Below are 16479 nucleotides of genomic sequence, written 5' to 3'. Positions count from 1 at the left end.
ATCATTGCATTTCATCACTTCACTTACAAGATGCATATTATGGGCAGCCATACTACCCTTTTAACTTCATTAAAATCAACACAATCTTGCCCTAACCATGGCTGCCAAAAATTATGGGTTGGCATACAAATGGTATTCCATCAATTTCCTTATCATTTGCACTCATTCATAGTCCTAATACATGAATTTAAAGTGAAAGAACAAGGTTAGGTCACTAACCTCTATGGAGTGAGATTTCTCACTTGCTAGAATTCTTATTTTCCTTTTCTTTTTGCTCCCAAAAGAATCACTAAGATGCAAGAACACTTTTTTGTGTTGGGAGTATAGGGTTTAGTGGGGTAAGAGCTAAGGAAAATAAGCTTTGAAAAAGCTTGCTAAGGTTGGCAATGGTGGATAGGTCACGGCAAGGAAGAGATGAGGAAGAAGAGTTCTGATTTTCTTTTGTTTTCCAGCCCATTTGGTCTCTTTTAAACAAGTTTATGCCATGTGTCAACATTGGATTGGTTGGGAGAACTTTAATGACATCATGATGATGTCATTATTCCATTTTCTTTCATTTTCTCTCCATTTCTTGTCTAATTAATTTCAATTAAATTTTTAACAACATTTAGTCATATTTTATGTTATATAAATTATTTATTTAACTAGACAAGTTGGCCAAAAATCATCTCTGAAGACGAAATTACCAAAATGCCCTCTGTTTGGCTTAACAAGCCAAAATTGTCTGTACGGATTGAAAAATTTTTCTAAGCATTTTCTTGGCATTCTAATGCCATAAGAACCTCAATGACCCTTCTCTGAAGTCCCAATAATTATTTTATAATTTTTCCCCTGGGTCTAGGGCTCCTAGTTGCGAAAACCACAACTTCTCACTAGGTTACTCATTACTAGGGCACCGGCTCATTTAACTTGGTTGTATTTTATTTCTAAAATTTTTCCTAAATTTTTCTTATTAATATTTGAGTTAATTATGGTTTCTCACTTTAGTTTAAATATTTTTTCGGACGTTCTAGCTGTCCGGACCGACACTGGTCATCGGAACAGTAGAATGTACAGAGTTGCTACAAGGAGGGTGTTACAAAGAAAATACAAAAAGAATTAAGGAAATATAAAAGACATGAAATGTAATTAGGTTAAATGAGCTAGAACTATAGCGATGGGTGACCGCATCAGGAAGCCACTGCGTAGATAGTTGATGACTCCAAACCCGAGAGGAATTCGGAGAAATAATTTTTTGGAATTAATTAAAGGTTTACAGAGATACAAATGATATTAAAAAATTCAAAGAAAATTTAGTTAATCGGTATCGATAAACATGAAAATTAAAGGAACTATCGGATCAGGGATTTAATCGGTGATACTGAAAAAGTTAGACTATAACCCGAAGAGGGGCATTTTGGTCATTTGACACTTACAGTTGACTTTTGACCTAAATATTCATTAAAAATGAGTGGTATTAAATTTTGAAAATCCCATGAAAATAAGAAATTATATGTGTAATGTAATTAAAGGAAATATGGGGGGTGTAAATTGAAATATGAAAACTTGAATTATTATAATAATTAATTAACACTTAGTGGGGGTATATAAGCCATTAGATGACAAAGTCCACCACTTCACTTCATCTTCTTCCTAAGACTTCTTCCATGGCCGAAATAGTCCTCCCATTTTCCTCCATGAAAATTGTTTCATGCAAGCTTCATTTCTCCATGTTTATGCCATAAGTCTTGTAACTCCCTTTATTAAAAGTGATCCTCACGCCTTGGGAAGACTATAGGCAGTAAAAAGAAGGAAAATTTTCAAAGTTTTACAAGCTTGGGAAAGTCTTGATTTAAGGTTAATGCTCAATCTTCCCACTTTTCTTCCTTAATTCTTGTTTTGAGCTTAGGATGAGTTGATATGTTAAGAAAATTGATGAGTATTTTGGAGTCTTGAATTCAGCAGCCATGGAAACTAAAGGAGTTTGATTTATTTTTACATGTAAATGATGGGTAGTGATGTTAATTAAGGTAATTAGATGTTCTAGCACATTGATTTCATGTTTATGTGGAGATTGATAATTTGAATTAGGGTTTTGAAATACATATGGAAGTTCAATTCGATAGCCTTAATTTCCTTGAGAGTTTGATGAATTCTTAACTAGAATGATGGTTATTAATATTAGTTGATGCATCTAAATGCAATGGAAGTGATATGTATGTGATATGCATAAATTGGGGGAAACTTGAATTAGGGTTTGAAGACAATTATGGAGACTTTGTGTAATTATTAAAATTGGCAATTTGAATTTGTTTGATGAGACTTGTGTAATTGCTTCACTTTGGCAGCCTTGAAAAGCATGGGAGTGTGCTTAATTCATACATGTAAATTGAGATTAATGATGTTGATGGATAGGTAATTGAAGTTACATGTGATAGAAATTTGATTGAATGTGAATTGTTGACTTTAACAGTTTGAATTAGGGTTTTGAATTACTCAATTGAGACTTAAATGATGTTGTTGGAAATTTGATTGAATTGAGATGAATTAATGATATTAGAAGTGCTATGAATGTAAATTTGTAATTTGGGAGTTGGAGGAATAAAATTTGAAGTGTACAATTTTCTTGCAGGTTGAGTATTTGTTGAAGACAGTGAATGTTTTGAGCCATAAGTAAAATTGTATGACCCCAGTTGGTATGAGGCTAATTGGAGGTAAAACTATACCTAAAATATACTATTTTTCATGAAGAAACCATGTTCAAATTCTATCCAAAAAGTGACCTAAAATCTAACCTAATCTGGATTACCAAATTGTGAACCCAGAAAATTGACCAAATGAACAGTGCATATTCATTTGGTCATATCTCACTCTAGACAGATCCAAATGATCTGAAATTTATACCATTGGAAAGCTCAGACATAGGGCTACAACTTTCGTAAAGAAAACAAAGCTCAGAAATGTCATTAACCAAGTCAAAGTGCTTGCACAAGTTAGGACACTAAAACTGTCCAGAACCAATATAGCCCAGAATTACCTTTGTCTAGGCAACTTGACCAGTTTTGGTAAAAAGACCATAACTTGGTCCACAAAAATCCAAATGCCCTGAAATCAGTGCTAAAATTTCAATAAGACATAGACCTACAATATTGATATTTTGACCAAAAACCAGAAAATCAAGAGAATTAGGTCATTTAGCTAGGTCAAGACAGCATATAAAATCTGAAAATTTGCATAAGTGACCATTGAATCTAGAATAATCTTTTAAGCATATCTCCCACTAGAAATCTTCAATTGAAATGAGTCATACCATTCTGGAAACCTAAGAAACAGATCTTCAACTTTGTTTTAGATATCTTCCTCAACTTATGAATGTAAGAAGCTTAAATATTGAGTCAAAACTACTGACCTAATTGAAATCCTGTTACTATAAGATACTTGAGTCCAGTCCAATAATGTGGCTATAATTAATTCTACAAGAGTTAAAAAATTGCAATTAGAAATTCTAAGTGATCATAAGACACAAGGCAACAAATCCTATGGAGAACACTAGGCCTAAATATTGTTACAACCGATCCAAATAAATTGGTCAAAGTATATTACCCAAACTGCCTAGTTAAGGTCCAGAATTTGCAACTGAACCAGTTATGGTTATTTGACTATAACTTGAGTTCTATATATCCAATTGATATGATTCAAAAAGGGAAATAAAGACAAGACATAGAGGAACAACTTTTATGAAGGAAATGTGGCCAAACAGTAGCCACAAATTGCTCAATTTGATATGCAAAATTAAGATACTAATACTGAACCTAAAGAAAGGTTCTTGAAAGAAATTATGACTTATCCCTAATAAGTCACTACATGCTAAATTACATGAAATAGGTAAGTGGAACCCAATTTCTCACTACAAGGTAGTATGAAATTATTTGATACATAAAATGTAAATTACCTAAATGGTTTGCTAAACACTTAAGTCATATAAAAATACACTTGGAACCTATGTTTCCATCATATATGAAATAACAATACTATGAATATGTATAGTACATGACATAAAATAATGAGAGTGATAAATACATAAGTTATATGAATATGTACTTGGGACCTATGTTCCCATTATAATGACATGAAAATGGTATAAAGCATAGATAGTACGTGAAGTGAAATAACAATATGTTATGAACCCTCAATAGTACATAGCATGAAATAATAAAACTATAAGTGCTTAATAATATCAATTTGCCCAAAGTGTACCTAGACTCATATGTATAGCTTGGATACCACTTAGGGACTGCAGATTGCAGTACTGCATGCCCATAGGAATAATTATTAATAGACAATATATGTCTGATATGATTGTTCTACTGGCTTTATGTTTGCCCGTTGGCCATTGTATCTGATATGATTTCTGGCTTTATGCCTGCCCGCTGGCCTTGTGCCTGACATGACAGAAGCATACATGAATAATCATTGATAGAGAAAATATGTCTGATATGATTTCTGGCTTTATGCCTGCCCGTTGGCCTTGTGCCTAACATGACAGATGTATACATAATAGGCATATGGATGTCTAACTTGTATACTCCCGTGTATTCAGTCTTTATAGTCTGTCATAGGTTATTTGGACACAAATATGAGTAATGAGTCTTAAATTTAATTAAGTATCGAAAAGATCACAAATATGAGTAATGAGTCTTAAATTTAATTAAGTACTGAAAAGATCACAAATATGAGTAATGAGTCTTAAATTTAATTAAGTACTAAAAAGATCACAAATATGAGTAATAGACTGTAAAAATCAATCGATTATATGAAGAGATCCCAGTAAATTAAAACGCTCATATGGAGCAGCTAAAGTTATGAAACGACTCATAAGTAATACGCTTTAAAAATTAAATAATTACATGAAGAGACCACTGATATGAAATTAAGAAGACAGAAAAATGAAATATGAATCCCTATATGAAATTATACATGAAATAATTATATTTGATTATTCAGTTATTTTTATTTTAAATTATGTACCACTAAGCAATATGCTTAGCGCGATGGATTGTTTCCTCGCATAGGTATTGGAGAGATTAACCAGTAGAGTCCAGACAGAAATTCTGAGCAGATCTGCACTAGTGTGGGAGTCATCTCAACAGAGTATTTTTGGTAGGACCCATGTGTATTTGGATTTTATATTTTTGATTTATGTACATAAGTCAAAAATGTAATTCATTTTGAGACTATAATATAAATTGTAAATTATTGTATATAATTTCTATTAATAAAAGTAAATGTGTTTTACATGAATTGATTATATGACATATGATATGAATTGATGATATGATGTGATATATGAAAACTAATGAGATGGATATGATAAGAGGTAAATTGATATAGATTGAACTTATGATATGAAAATTTTAACAGGTAAATAGTGGAACCCGCCATGCACTAATAAACAAAGCAGACTCTGTCTGAGTCTTCATAAGAATGAAATGTAATAAAAAAGAAATTTATGCGTAGAATAATAAAAATAAATGGATATTAAATTAATAATGTACATGACAAGATAAAATAGGGTGCTTCGATACCAAATGTGACATACCTTGCTCGGCTACACTGTAGACGGATGATGGGAATCACAATGCTTTTTCACACCTATACACATTTAAAAATCTGTTGCGAAACATTTTCACTGTAAAAAAAAAATATTATATTTTTATTAGTGAGAGAGCATAGTTATTAAATTCGACTTAGATTTTGACTTGAGACTAGATTGACGAGTTATTGACTTAATCAGTGGGTCAATGATTTAATTAATGGTTTATTAAAAATTAATTAAATATTACACTTATTAATATAATTAAGTAAGCTTAATCAATATTCTAACATATATATATATATATATATATATATATATATATATATATATATATATATTTTAAAATATTAAAAATATTTAAATTTAAAATATTTTTATTCTCAAATTTATAATTAATATGTAAAATAAAAATATATTTATAAATGAATAACTATCTTGTTAATATTTAATATTAATAATATATTAAAAATAAAAAAAAATCACTTTATAAAATATAAAAATATAATATCATTGATATATTTTAAAATTTTCAATTTAAAAAATTTTAAATTTTTTGAGTTAATGAATTATTGGGTTAACGAATCACCTATTCAATTATCAAAGCATCTGAATTAATTCTTTATCTGATTGAATGAAAAAATTATTCTAATTTTATATCTGAGTCATTAATTCATCAAAATTAATCTATCGGATCAGTTCAAAATTTATAACACCATAAGAAAGTATTCAAATGTATCTTAAAATTTATTATAATTTATATAGAAATTTACATATTAGGTGAAATAAAATCATAATGAATAATAGTTTAGGGCATATGGTCCCAATGGAAAGTGAGTACATAATTGGGAAAAAAAAAGTAAATGCGATTCAAATAAATAAAGAAATAAAAATTGACAAGAACACACTACCAGAAAGAAGGCAACATCATGCCCCAGCTATTATTATTTTTGTCTTCTTTTTTGGCTCACTCTCTTGCCTAGTTGCCTTCCTTGCTCGTCTCGTTATTATGTCACCACCCACGCCAGTCACGTCACCAGCCACGCCAGTCGGCACCCCCAAGTCTCCACCTCTCCCTTCTTTTGTTTTTTATCCTCATCATAACAACTAAACAAATAAAAGTTAGCTAAATTACAATTTCATACCTGAATTTTGTTGTTATTAATAAGTTAGTATAAAATTTATTAAAATATTCTTAAATTTTGATTCTGTTAAATGTTTTACCTAAATATCCATTTTAATCCTTGAATTTTACTATTTAAAAAATAGATTAAAACATTCTTTTAATTATTGGCTTTTATAAAAATTTTATAGCCTTTTGGATATTTAATATAAAGTTAATAAGGAATAATTATTATCTTTATAATTTTTAACCTCTCATTAATATTATTTGAATACTTAAATAAGTTAGGTTAAATTTTTATCTCATTAATATTATACCATTTTGGGGTTAAATATTAACTTAAAGGTCTAAATTAATAATTACCCTTTTAAAGATTAAAACTGATAATAGTAATATTTAACTATTAATTTTTTAACCTCTTATTAAACACATTATAAGTATTTATAGCTAAATGGATAGAGGGATGAAAATATTTGACGAAATCAAAAATTTTAAGGAATAGGGATCAACTTGTTAATAATGATAAAATTAGGGATGAAATTGTAATTCACATAAAAGTATTGAAATCTTATGAGATTATCTAATTCATTAATTTATTAGATATATATTAGGAGAGAGAAGCTTAATGTTTCTTTTAAAAATAGTCTAAAGTACAATTTCATAATAAAATTTAAATTTTAATAATTGTTTTACCCTTTAAATTTATTAAATATTAAAAAATAAAAATATTATCAATTTTTTGATGAATAAAAAAAATTGATAGAAGGGTGAAGTTTTCATAAAAATTCTTATAGAGAGGGATTACTAAAATTTAAAATGAATGACTTCCTAATTTAACTTTATTAAGAAATAAATATTATTGGCAAAAATAAAACACATAAATATTCTATTACATATTTTTTAGAAATTTAAGATTTATTATTCTTACTTTGTAAATTTTTATTATAATTTTAATAAAATTAATTTAATTTATTTTATCTTATAAAAGAATAAACTTTGAAAATTATTTTAAAAAATTAATTTTAATACGAAAATACTAATTGATGCACTTATGGGTGAGCATTCGGTTCGAACCGAACAGAACCTAACCGAATTAAATTATAAAAATTGAATTTTAAATTTTACAAATTAAATCGAACTGAAATGGGTTAAAAACCGAATCGAACTCGAACCGAACCGCTCTATTTCGTTTCGGTTCGGTTTAAACCGATCAGTTTTAATTTTTGATTGATTTTTTTAATTTAGACTTAATTTTCAAGTTATTTGATCTAATTTTGACTTTGATTTGAACCTAATAACCATTAATCAATGAAATTAAACAATTAATATATATAAAATTAAATATAATTTACAAATTTTTCATAAAAATAAATCAATTCAAAAATCGATTTAGTTCAATTTGAATATATAAATTACTATTCGGTTCTGTTCAGTTTAGCCAATTTTTTTTTCTTTAAAATCGAACCGAATCGAAATAACCGAAAATTTTATAATGTAAAATCGAATCGAACCGATTGAATTTTAAAACGAAATCAATTAAACCGAATTGACTCGATTCGCTTCAATTTTTTGATTTGAATCGAATTCTGCTCAACCCTAACTGCACTACTAAAAAATTTTAGTTTTTAAATTTATGACTCTTATAATAATTATGATATGTTTAATATTATTATAGGAATTATTATTAAAAATATTTCTTAAATATATTAATTAAAATATTAAAAAAATTAAAAATTAAATTTATATCTTCCAATCATAAAAATATTAAAATAATTAATTTTTTTTAATTTATTTTTTAAGTAATATTTGTTTTTTTTAATCAACTGCACCAGGACACTCTCTCTCTCTCTCTCTCTCTCTCTCTCTCTCTCTCTCTCTCTCTCTATATATATATATATATATATAGTTAATAGTCTTTTACCTAATTCTGCGTACTCTCTCTCTATATAAATAGTTAATAGTCCTTTACCTAATTCTGTGTATTTTATTAGAGACTGTAGTCTTTACTCTTTACCGAATTCCTGCATACTCATTTTATTGTTACTGTGGTCTCTCTCTCTCTCTCTCTCTCTTTCTTTCTTTCTCTCTCTCTGGGTTGCTAAGGCTTAAAAGCTAAAAGGGTACAGTTGTTCTATGTTGCTGATCTTTATATTTGTGGCTTGAGAATGATGATTCAATAGTGGTGCATCTACTAATCGTCTTGATCGCTGTGTTTTGAATGGACCCGTGTGAATTTCTAGGCTTTATCAGCTTCTGCTCTTTTTATTTGCTCATTATCTTTTGACCCATTAACTCAAAGTGGAGACGATGGCAGTGTTTCATTCTTGAGTAGTTTTTTTTTGTGGGTTTTTAATTTGATTTCAGTCGGTGTTTTGCCGTTTTTGATTGCTTGAGAGAAGTTGGGGAGGAAGGGCAGGTGGTGGTGTTAAATGGGATCTTGTTACTCGTCTATGGGGAAGAGGGGGATGGATGAGAATGGTGCAGTGGAGCAAACTACTGCTGCTTCAGGAGCTTCTCCTAAGAGGCACAGGTGGAAGAAGAAATCAGTTGGAGATGATGGTGGTGATGAAAGTGTGCTCAATCAAATTCCTGGCAGGATGTGCATGAATGGTGCATCCAAGATTGCCTGCTTGTACACTCAACAGGGCAAGAAAGGCACCAATCAAGACGCCATGCTTGTTTGGGAGGTTAGTTAAAGCCCTTTTATCTTTATCCTCCATCTTCATTAGTTTATTTTAGGCTCAATTTATCATCTATATTGACTTACTAGTTAGTCATGCTCTATATGAATTATGCCCAATTTGAGAGATTGTATTGTATTGGCTAAGAATTCGATTTGTAGCTTTTAAATCAAGTATGTTTAGAAGCAGATATTCTGTAGCTAATCCCAAGTAATTAGGCTGATATGGCAACTCGGGTATCTGTCTGTCTTGACTCCTTTGCAAGCTTGAGATGATGAGCTGGAGGTGTATTTGTGAATCATGGCATATGTCGTGCCATTTGAACGCTCGCTGTCACATCTCACAGTCAAGTGTTTGGCATTAGTGTTAGGTGAAATCTGATACAAGGAAGGTGACCACTATATGGTCCAATAAAAAAGTTTTGGTGTCATATCATGATGTCTATGTTCTGGCTTAGCACATAAATATTCATGGATGACTGGAGAGAACAAAACAATGCTTTTGCAGGAGAAGGGTCTTTACTGCTCATTCTTCCTTTTATAAGGAACCACATATATTTGGAACTTATTTTTAGTTCAAGATGTACCCAGTTTCCACAGCGGTGCTTGTGGCTAATGAAAACACTGTTTATAAATTGGATGTGTGAAAATGCAGAGTTCATAATTTCGGATTACACTTTGCAGTGAATAAAACAAAAGAAAGTGAGAAAAAGGAAGAGGAGAAAAGAGAAGACAAGTAGAGGAAAAAGCCTGGATAAAAATAGTCAAAGCTTGGGATAGCGTTCTTTTTGCTCAAGTAATGAGAGGTGCTTTAGTTACCTAATTCATTCTTGGAAAATATATTACATTGCCTTCATTAGTAATGCTAACCGCTAAAAATAGGATGCCTGTAAACAGCACATGTATGAGCTATGCACGGGATCGATCAGTCTGGATGTTTGAAAGCTAGATTTGGTGATGGTTAATCTGAGAGAATTTGTTAGAATTGAAGATACTAATCATATTTTCTAGTGGGGGGCTCTCATTTTGTCTTGTGACGAGTTATCTATTTATTCTCTGAAATTTCATCTTGACGCACCTTGTTTGAGTTTCCAACTTTTACAGCAAAAATGGCATTTATATTATTGCACCTTCCAAATCATTGCTCACATCAATTCTCAGCATGAAAATTTTGTAACTATCATCAATTATTGTTTGTCATTTTTCTGTGGCATTGATATGTGATGACTGTATTTAACTGTTTCTGAAATAGAATTTCATCTCAAGAAGTGATACAATTTTTTGTGGGGTATTTGATGGTCATGGTCCTTTTGGTCATATGGTTTCCAAGAAAGTTCGGGATTCCCTTCCGCTTATGCTGTGTACTCAGTGGAAAGATGGTTCAAATGATGAGCAGAGCAGCCCTCATAAGGCTAGAAACACTCCTGGAAGCACAAATTCTGAGGAAACTGCATCTGCGGCAAGCATGGATGATGAGTCACATAATTCTTTGGAGTTTGAGCAAAATGAAAAACTCCCGGAGATGTATCTACCGCTGAAAAAGTCTATGCTGAAGGCATTTAAGTTGATGGATAAGGATCTAAAATTGCATCCAACAATTGATTGTTTCTGCAGCGGAACAACTGCTGTGACTTTGATAAAGCAGGTAATTTTTTCTAGCTGCATCAGTGTTTTTTTTTTTTTTTTAATCATACTTGCTGTGTCAATATAAACTATTTCCCCTTTTGTTTTATAGTTTTCTAATGTGGGATCAAAATCAGGTTGTCATACTTTTTACCACTGCAATTAAACTGAATTGGTCTTGCTTGGATCATTCAAAGTTTGGGTGCCAGATAGAGACAAACACCCTTGTCCTAGACAGATACAACTGACCTTTTGGTCTAATTTGTTCACCTACCACTGCTTGAATTTTTCTAGATAAAAGATAGAACACCAAATTGAAGCTTTTGTTTGGTCCATAGAGGAAATAGACATTGTAATGATGTTTATTCATTTTGCAAAGTTATCCTAGGCAGTTATCAAGAGAGATAACTTTATGACAATGGAATGAAAGTCTTTGCATCCATGCATGTGAAAATTTTGTTTGCCTATTAAGTCTGTGAAGGCATCCCTCAAGTGCTACTCTGTTGAGTCAACTTGCCAAATGATTCAGCTTCCTTTGAACCAATGTGTTCTTTCTCATCCACATTTCTGTTAGTGTACTCTGGATGAATTCCAATGATATGTGGTCACATTAGCTTGATCCTCTGTATCCTGAAGTTAAGAATATGTTGGGAATGCTATTGTGACAGGTGATATTAGCTGACATATTTTGGCCACTTTAAGCTTAATGCTGTTTGTCTGATGTTAGCAAGGTGTTTATTCTTTAGTTTTCCCTTTTCTGTTTTCAATTGGAGTTGTTTGGCTGGTAGAAATGGCAATGTATTAATTTGGGATGGTTCCAGAAACTGTTCAACCCAAGCTTGACCATCTCACATTGACCTAGAAATTGGTAATGCGAATTTCAACCATGTATATGGTAATGAATTAGAGAAGCTGATTACCTAAGTTACATCTGGAAGTTGTTAGAACATGTCAAAAATAATATAATAATGTGTCTATACTCTATAAGATTGAAGGGCCTTTTTGTAGTTGGTTTTGGGCAATATCAGTTTAAAACTCGTCTTGTTGAATGTTGGATTTGGGTGAAGTCAGCAATTCAAGGCTGTCTTGTCAGGTGAATTCAGATCAAACTTTCTTCATCAATTCAAGGATCTTCTCTGGTATTAATGCAAATGATACACTGCCAATTAGAAAGTAACAGAGAGACAGTGGTGGAGCCAGAAATTCTGGTTAGTGGGGGGCAAGAATTATACCTTTTATTTACAAAATATTTACCCATAAAAATAATTAATGCCATTTTCAATAAAGTATAATTATGTAAAAATTTTAATTCAACTATTAAACTTTGTTTTGAGATAAATATTAAATTTAATTATATAAAATAAATTCATTATAGTCTCATGAAAAATAGATAAAAGAATAATTATATGCTTATTGTAAGTGTCATCTTTATTTATATATTAGACATGAAGATTAATAAATTTCAGATCAATAAGATAAAAGTAATGTTAATATAGCATAAAAGAATAGAATATATTTTTATTAACTTTAATCAAGTGCATGTTAAATGTAATAAGTATTTGAGTCAAATTTTTAAGAAATAAGTAAATAATCATAAAACTTTTTATGTATTACATTGAGTAAAATTTTTGACAAGTGTCATACATTAAATTTTACATGAATTGAGAAACAAAAATACATTTTAATTGCGGCATTAAATAAATTTTAATAGGGGTATCAAATAAAATACTTATATTTAGCAATAAAAACTTAAGTATTTCATGATTTCAGTGGGTGCACTTGCCCCCACACATTAAGCTATGGACCCCCACCCCCCTTCCCCCTCCCTTGCAGGTAGATGCATATTTAATAAGTTGTCATACCAAATAATGATTTGCCTTCTATTGAAATAATTCTGTGCCTCTATGATTGTAAGATGATAGAGATTGGATTAAATAAATGGCAGATAAATTGGCTTAGAGTAGAGGCTAGAAAACTGAGGATTCTTTTTCTACCCATCTTCACAAGTGGTACAGTATTACATGCAATTTGTCTTGCTTATGTGTAGCTAAATTTCCACTTCTCTTGGTTAGAAATTTTGAGGCAGGACATATTTATTTCAACATTATGATTGGGAATTTAATTGCAGTCTTTATCGCATTATGAGTTGGAATCAGGATTTATGAATCAATTTCATGTTAAGACTAAGTTCAGGCTTTATCTTGGGGGCTGAATTTTGCAGGAAGTATGAAATTTAATGGGAAAATTGTTAAGAAACAAATTAACCATATTGAATTGCTCATGGGGTTTCTAGGTAACCATGCCTCTGAAAGAGGGCAATGATACCTCCCAGACAAGCTCAACAACATATCAAGTCTCTGCATTCTTCTCTGAATAAAAAAAGAATGTCATAGTATTAGACTGAATCTGTCAATCCTTCTATGACTAGGACTTAGACGTAGAGAATGAAAATTGTATTTTAGAAAAAAAAAACTGCATTAAACTCACAAGTCTCAAACATCTTGTAAGAAAATAATTGTACAACAAACTAGCAGCTTATAAAATTTAATGACCTGATCTTTTTAAGTGTTTGTTATTCATGGTTGCACATCATTCCTGGACTCTGAATGAATTTCCAAATTAAAGATTAGGGGTGTGGCCTCCTTCATTTTCTGTTACTCACTTCACATGCAAAAGCTACAGAGCAGTTCTTAGTTTTATCAGTGAGATGACCTTTTGGATATAGATGGTACTCGCCTGATTGAATAGAAATATAAACTGAGTACTACTGTAGAGATTTTGCAGCAGCAAAACTGGTACAAAGTATGCTACCGTCATTTTAATGGTGTCAACTTCCTTGACATTGGAATTTATTAGAATTTATTTGGTATTTCTCTTATTTCCATGTTATTAGTTTCTCATAGAAATTTTTGTACTTTTAATTTCAAAGATATGCTCTAACTTCGCTTAGGTGTTTGTCTGTGCTTTGCACCATGCACCATGCCCCTAGCCTCCAAGGGTGCTCAAGACGCATCTGATGCTTTTGATGATACTGTGCCTTGCACAAGATTCTTACCTCTGAATATTGCATTATCAGACCATAACTGCCTTGTTGTATCCCTTGAATAAGCATGCGTGTTCATGTCTTGGCTAAAGTTATGTCATTAAAGCCATGCCTGTCATTTCTGAAGTTTGGCTTTCCCTTCTGCTCATCACACCTCTATTGTACTCATGTTTTTGACCCCTAAAACTTGATCTTACATCATTAAATGATTTTATGGACAATGTTAACTGATACATAAGTGGTATCGTTGTTAATATTACAGAAAATGAAATGATTTGGCTTTTCATAGGATGAATTTAAACCTGTATCCTTAATCATGCTTGATGACCATGTGGCTTTTCAGGGCCAGGATCTTGTAGTCGGAAATCTTGGTGACTCCAGAGCAGTTCTGGCAACTAGAGATGAAGACAATTCTTTGCTTGCTATACAATTGACTGTGGACTTGAAACCTGATCTGCCAAGTTTCTCTCTCTCCCTCTCTCTCTCTCTCTCTCTCTCTCTCTCTCTCTACACACACACACACACACACACACACACACACCCCACTAAATGCACACATGCATGAACATACACTTTCATACACACAAAAAAATCAACTCAAGTGCACACATCTGTTTGTTGCATCTAGTTCAATTGTAAATATGGAGCCTTAATGTAATATAATATAATATAATATACTGGAAAACTACTTCAGACATATGGTGTTAGAACTTAAAATTCTTCTCCTTTTAATAATTAGGGGAAACCGCCAGGATCCAGCAATGTAAAGGAAGAGTTTTTGCATTGAAGGATGAGCCAGAGGTTGCACGTGTATGGTTGCCTAATAATGACTCTCCTGGTCTAGCAATGGCTAGAGCTTTTGGGGACTTCTGTCTGAAGGATTTTGGTTTAATTTCTATACCAGATGTTTATTATCGTCAGCTTAACAAAAGAGATGAATTCATCATTCTTGCTACTGATGGGGTATATTCTATTATTTCACTTCAAACTGAATTTAATCCTCGTGTAACGTAGGCCGTTTTCTTGAATTGGATAATTATTTTGTGACATGCCTTGATACCACTTCGTATGCTGCTAGTATGAAGCTCTCTTAAATATCTACAATACAATGATAGATCTGCGTGCTTGTTTAAGTGTGTCAGATAGAACACCGGGCTGCATGGATTCTTTTTTCCTTTTTTTTTTTTTTGCATGAATTCCGTATCTACTTTTAAATGTTCATTAATTTTGAATTTTATTGACAGGTTTGGGATGTCCTTTCAAATAAGGAAGCTGTTGACATTGTGGCCTCAGCCCCTGGACGGGCTACAGCAGCCAGAGCACTTGTAGACTGTGCTGTCCGAGCATGGAAGCTTAAGTATCCTACTTCCAAGAATGATGATTGTGCTGTTGTATGCCTGTTTCTTGATCATTTATCTGAAGCAAATGGGGAAGTGGAAGAGTCGGATGTGAAAATGATTCCAAAGGAATCATCAGAGTGTGTGTTAAAAACCAATGAAAACAATAGTGAACTGGAAAGGCATGAAGATTCTCATGTGTATGTTCTTAGTCATTCGGATACAATACGGGGTTCTGATGAGATTGTACCCGTCTCTGAGTTGACAGAGGAGAAGCTTTCTTTGAAGAGCCAGAGTCGGTCAAAGAGGAGTCTGGCTGAGTGCATTTCAACTGCACAGGATGAGGAGTGGTCAGCCTTAGAAGGTATTACAAGGGTTAATAGCCTTCTAAGCCTTCCTAGGTTATTTTCTGGTGACAGAAGAACAACCAGTTGGAGGAAGTGGTTATGAAATGTCCTATGGCCTTTGGTCATTTCCCTCACAACGAACATAACATAATGATTCTCCTTCTGCAATCAAATCTTTCTTTCTCAAGGAAGTAAACTGATGAAATTCATTGGCCTTGAGGATGTACCAAGATGCTGGCTGGAAATAGAACTTTATACGTATATATATAAGCATGCCATTGCCAGCATATTTGAGGCTGGAATTCCTGTTAGGTTAGGTGTATATCCCAGCTGAATAGATACAGGCCTCACAGTTTTCGTTGGTTATATTATTCTCTAGAATATGGATTGTGAAATCATGTTGTTTGTTGCCTAGAAATCGAATTCATGTTTTTGAGTCCATTTGTCCTTTTCTTTATAAAATTTTGCCTCAAATAGCCTTAGGGATCACTTGGACCAAATATTTTGCATGTATATTTGTTTGTTTTTGTCAAATTAAACAAATTGTTTGGCAGGTTGGAGGGTAGGCATAATGTGTTCCAACGCCCTGGTGTGGGATGTTTCATGCATTGGATCATCTTTTTTGTTTCTTTCTGAGTAGTAAGAAGCCGTGGTTCTACTATTGCATGAGATATTCTGGAATTATTTGGGAATGGAAATAACACAAGTGGATAATTTGAAACTATGCAAATGGCTCTAGCGGTGTATTAGGGAT

The 16479-nt window shown here is 31.9% G+C and overlaps 1 protein-coding gene across 1 annotated transcript; it reads left to right on the top strand.

Annotated features, from left to right (window-relative positions):
* Positions 1-8712: 8712 nt before the first annotated feature.
* Positions 8713-16225, top strand: LOC110638740 (probable protein phosphatase 2C 6). The gene is made up of 5 exons (XM_058153803.1): positions 8713-9382; positions 10628-11020; positions 14385-14502; positions 14781-15004; positions 15286-16225. Exons 1-5 carry the CDS (start codon positions 9125-9127, stop codon positions 15826-15828), a joined length of 1536 nt encoding a protein of 511 aa, XP_058009786.1. The 5' UTR covers positions 8713-9124; the 3' UTR covers positions 15829-16225.
* Positions 16226-16479: the final 254 nt, after the last annotated feature.

This window comes from Hevea brasiliensis, chromosome 9, assembly GCF_030052815.1.
Source record: "Hevea brasiliensis isolate MT/VB/25A 57/8 chromosome 9, ASM3005281v1, whole genome shotgun sequence".
Lineage (NCBI taxonomy): Eukaryota > Viridiplantae > Streptophyta > Magnoliopsida > Malpighiales > Euphorbiaceae > Hevea > Hevea brasiliensis.
Note: the sequence above shows the minus strand (reverse complement) of the source record. Positions and strands in the feature narration are given on the sequence as shown.

Excerpts from the sequence above, each read along its gene's own strand:
- LOC110638740 (XM_058153803.1), top strand. The coding sequence starts at position 9,125 with ATGGGATCTTGTTACTCGTCTATGGGGAAGAGGGGGATGGATGAGAAT. Across the intron at positions 14,503-14,780 it reads CTTGAAACCTGATCTGCCAA|GGGAAACCGCCAGGATCCAG; the intron begins GTTTCTCTCTCT and ends TTTAATAATTAG. Across the intron at positions 15,005-15,285 it reads TCATTCTTGCTACTGATGGG|GTTTGGGATGTCCTTTCAAA; the intron begins GTATATTCTATT and ends TTTTATTGACAG.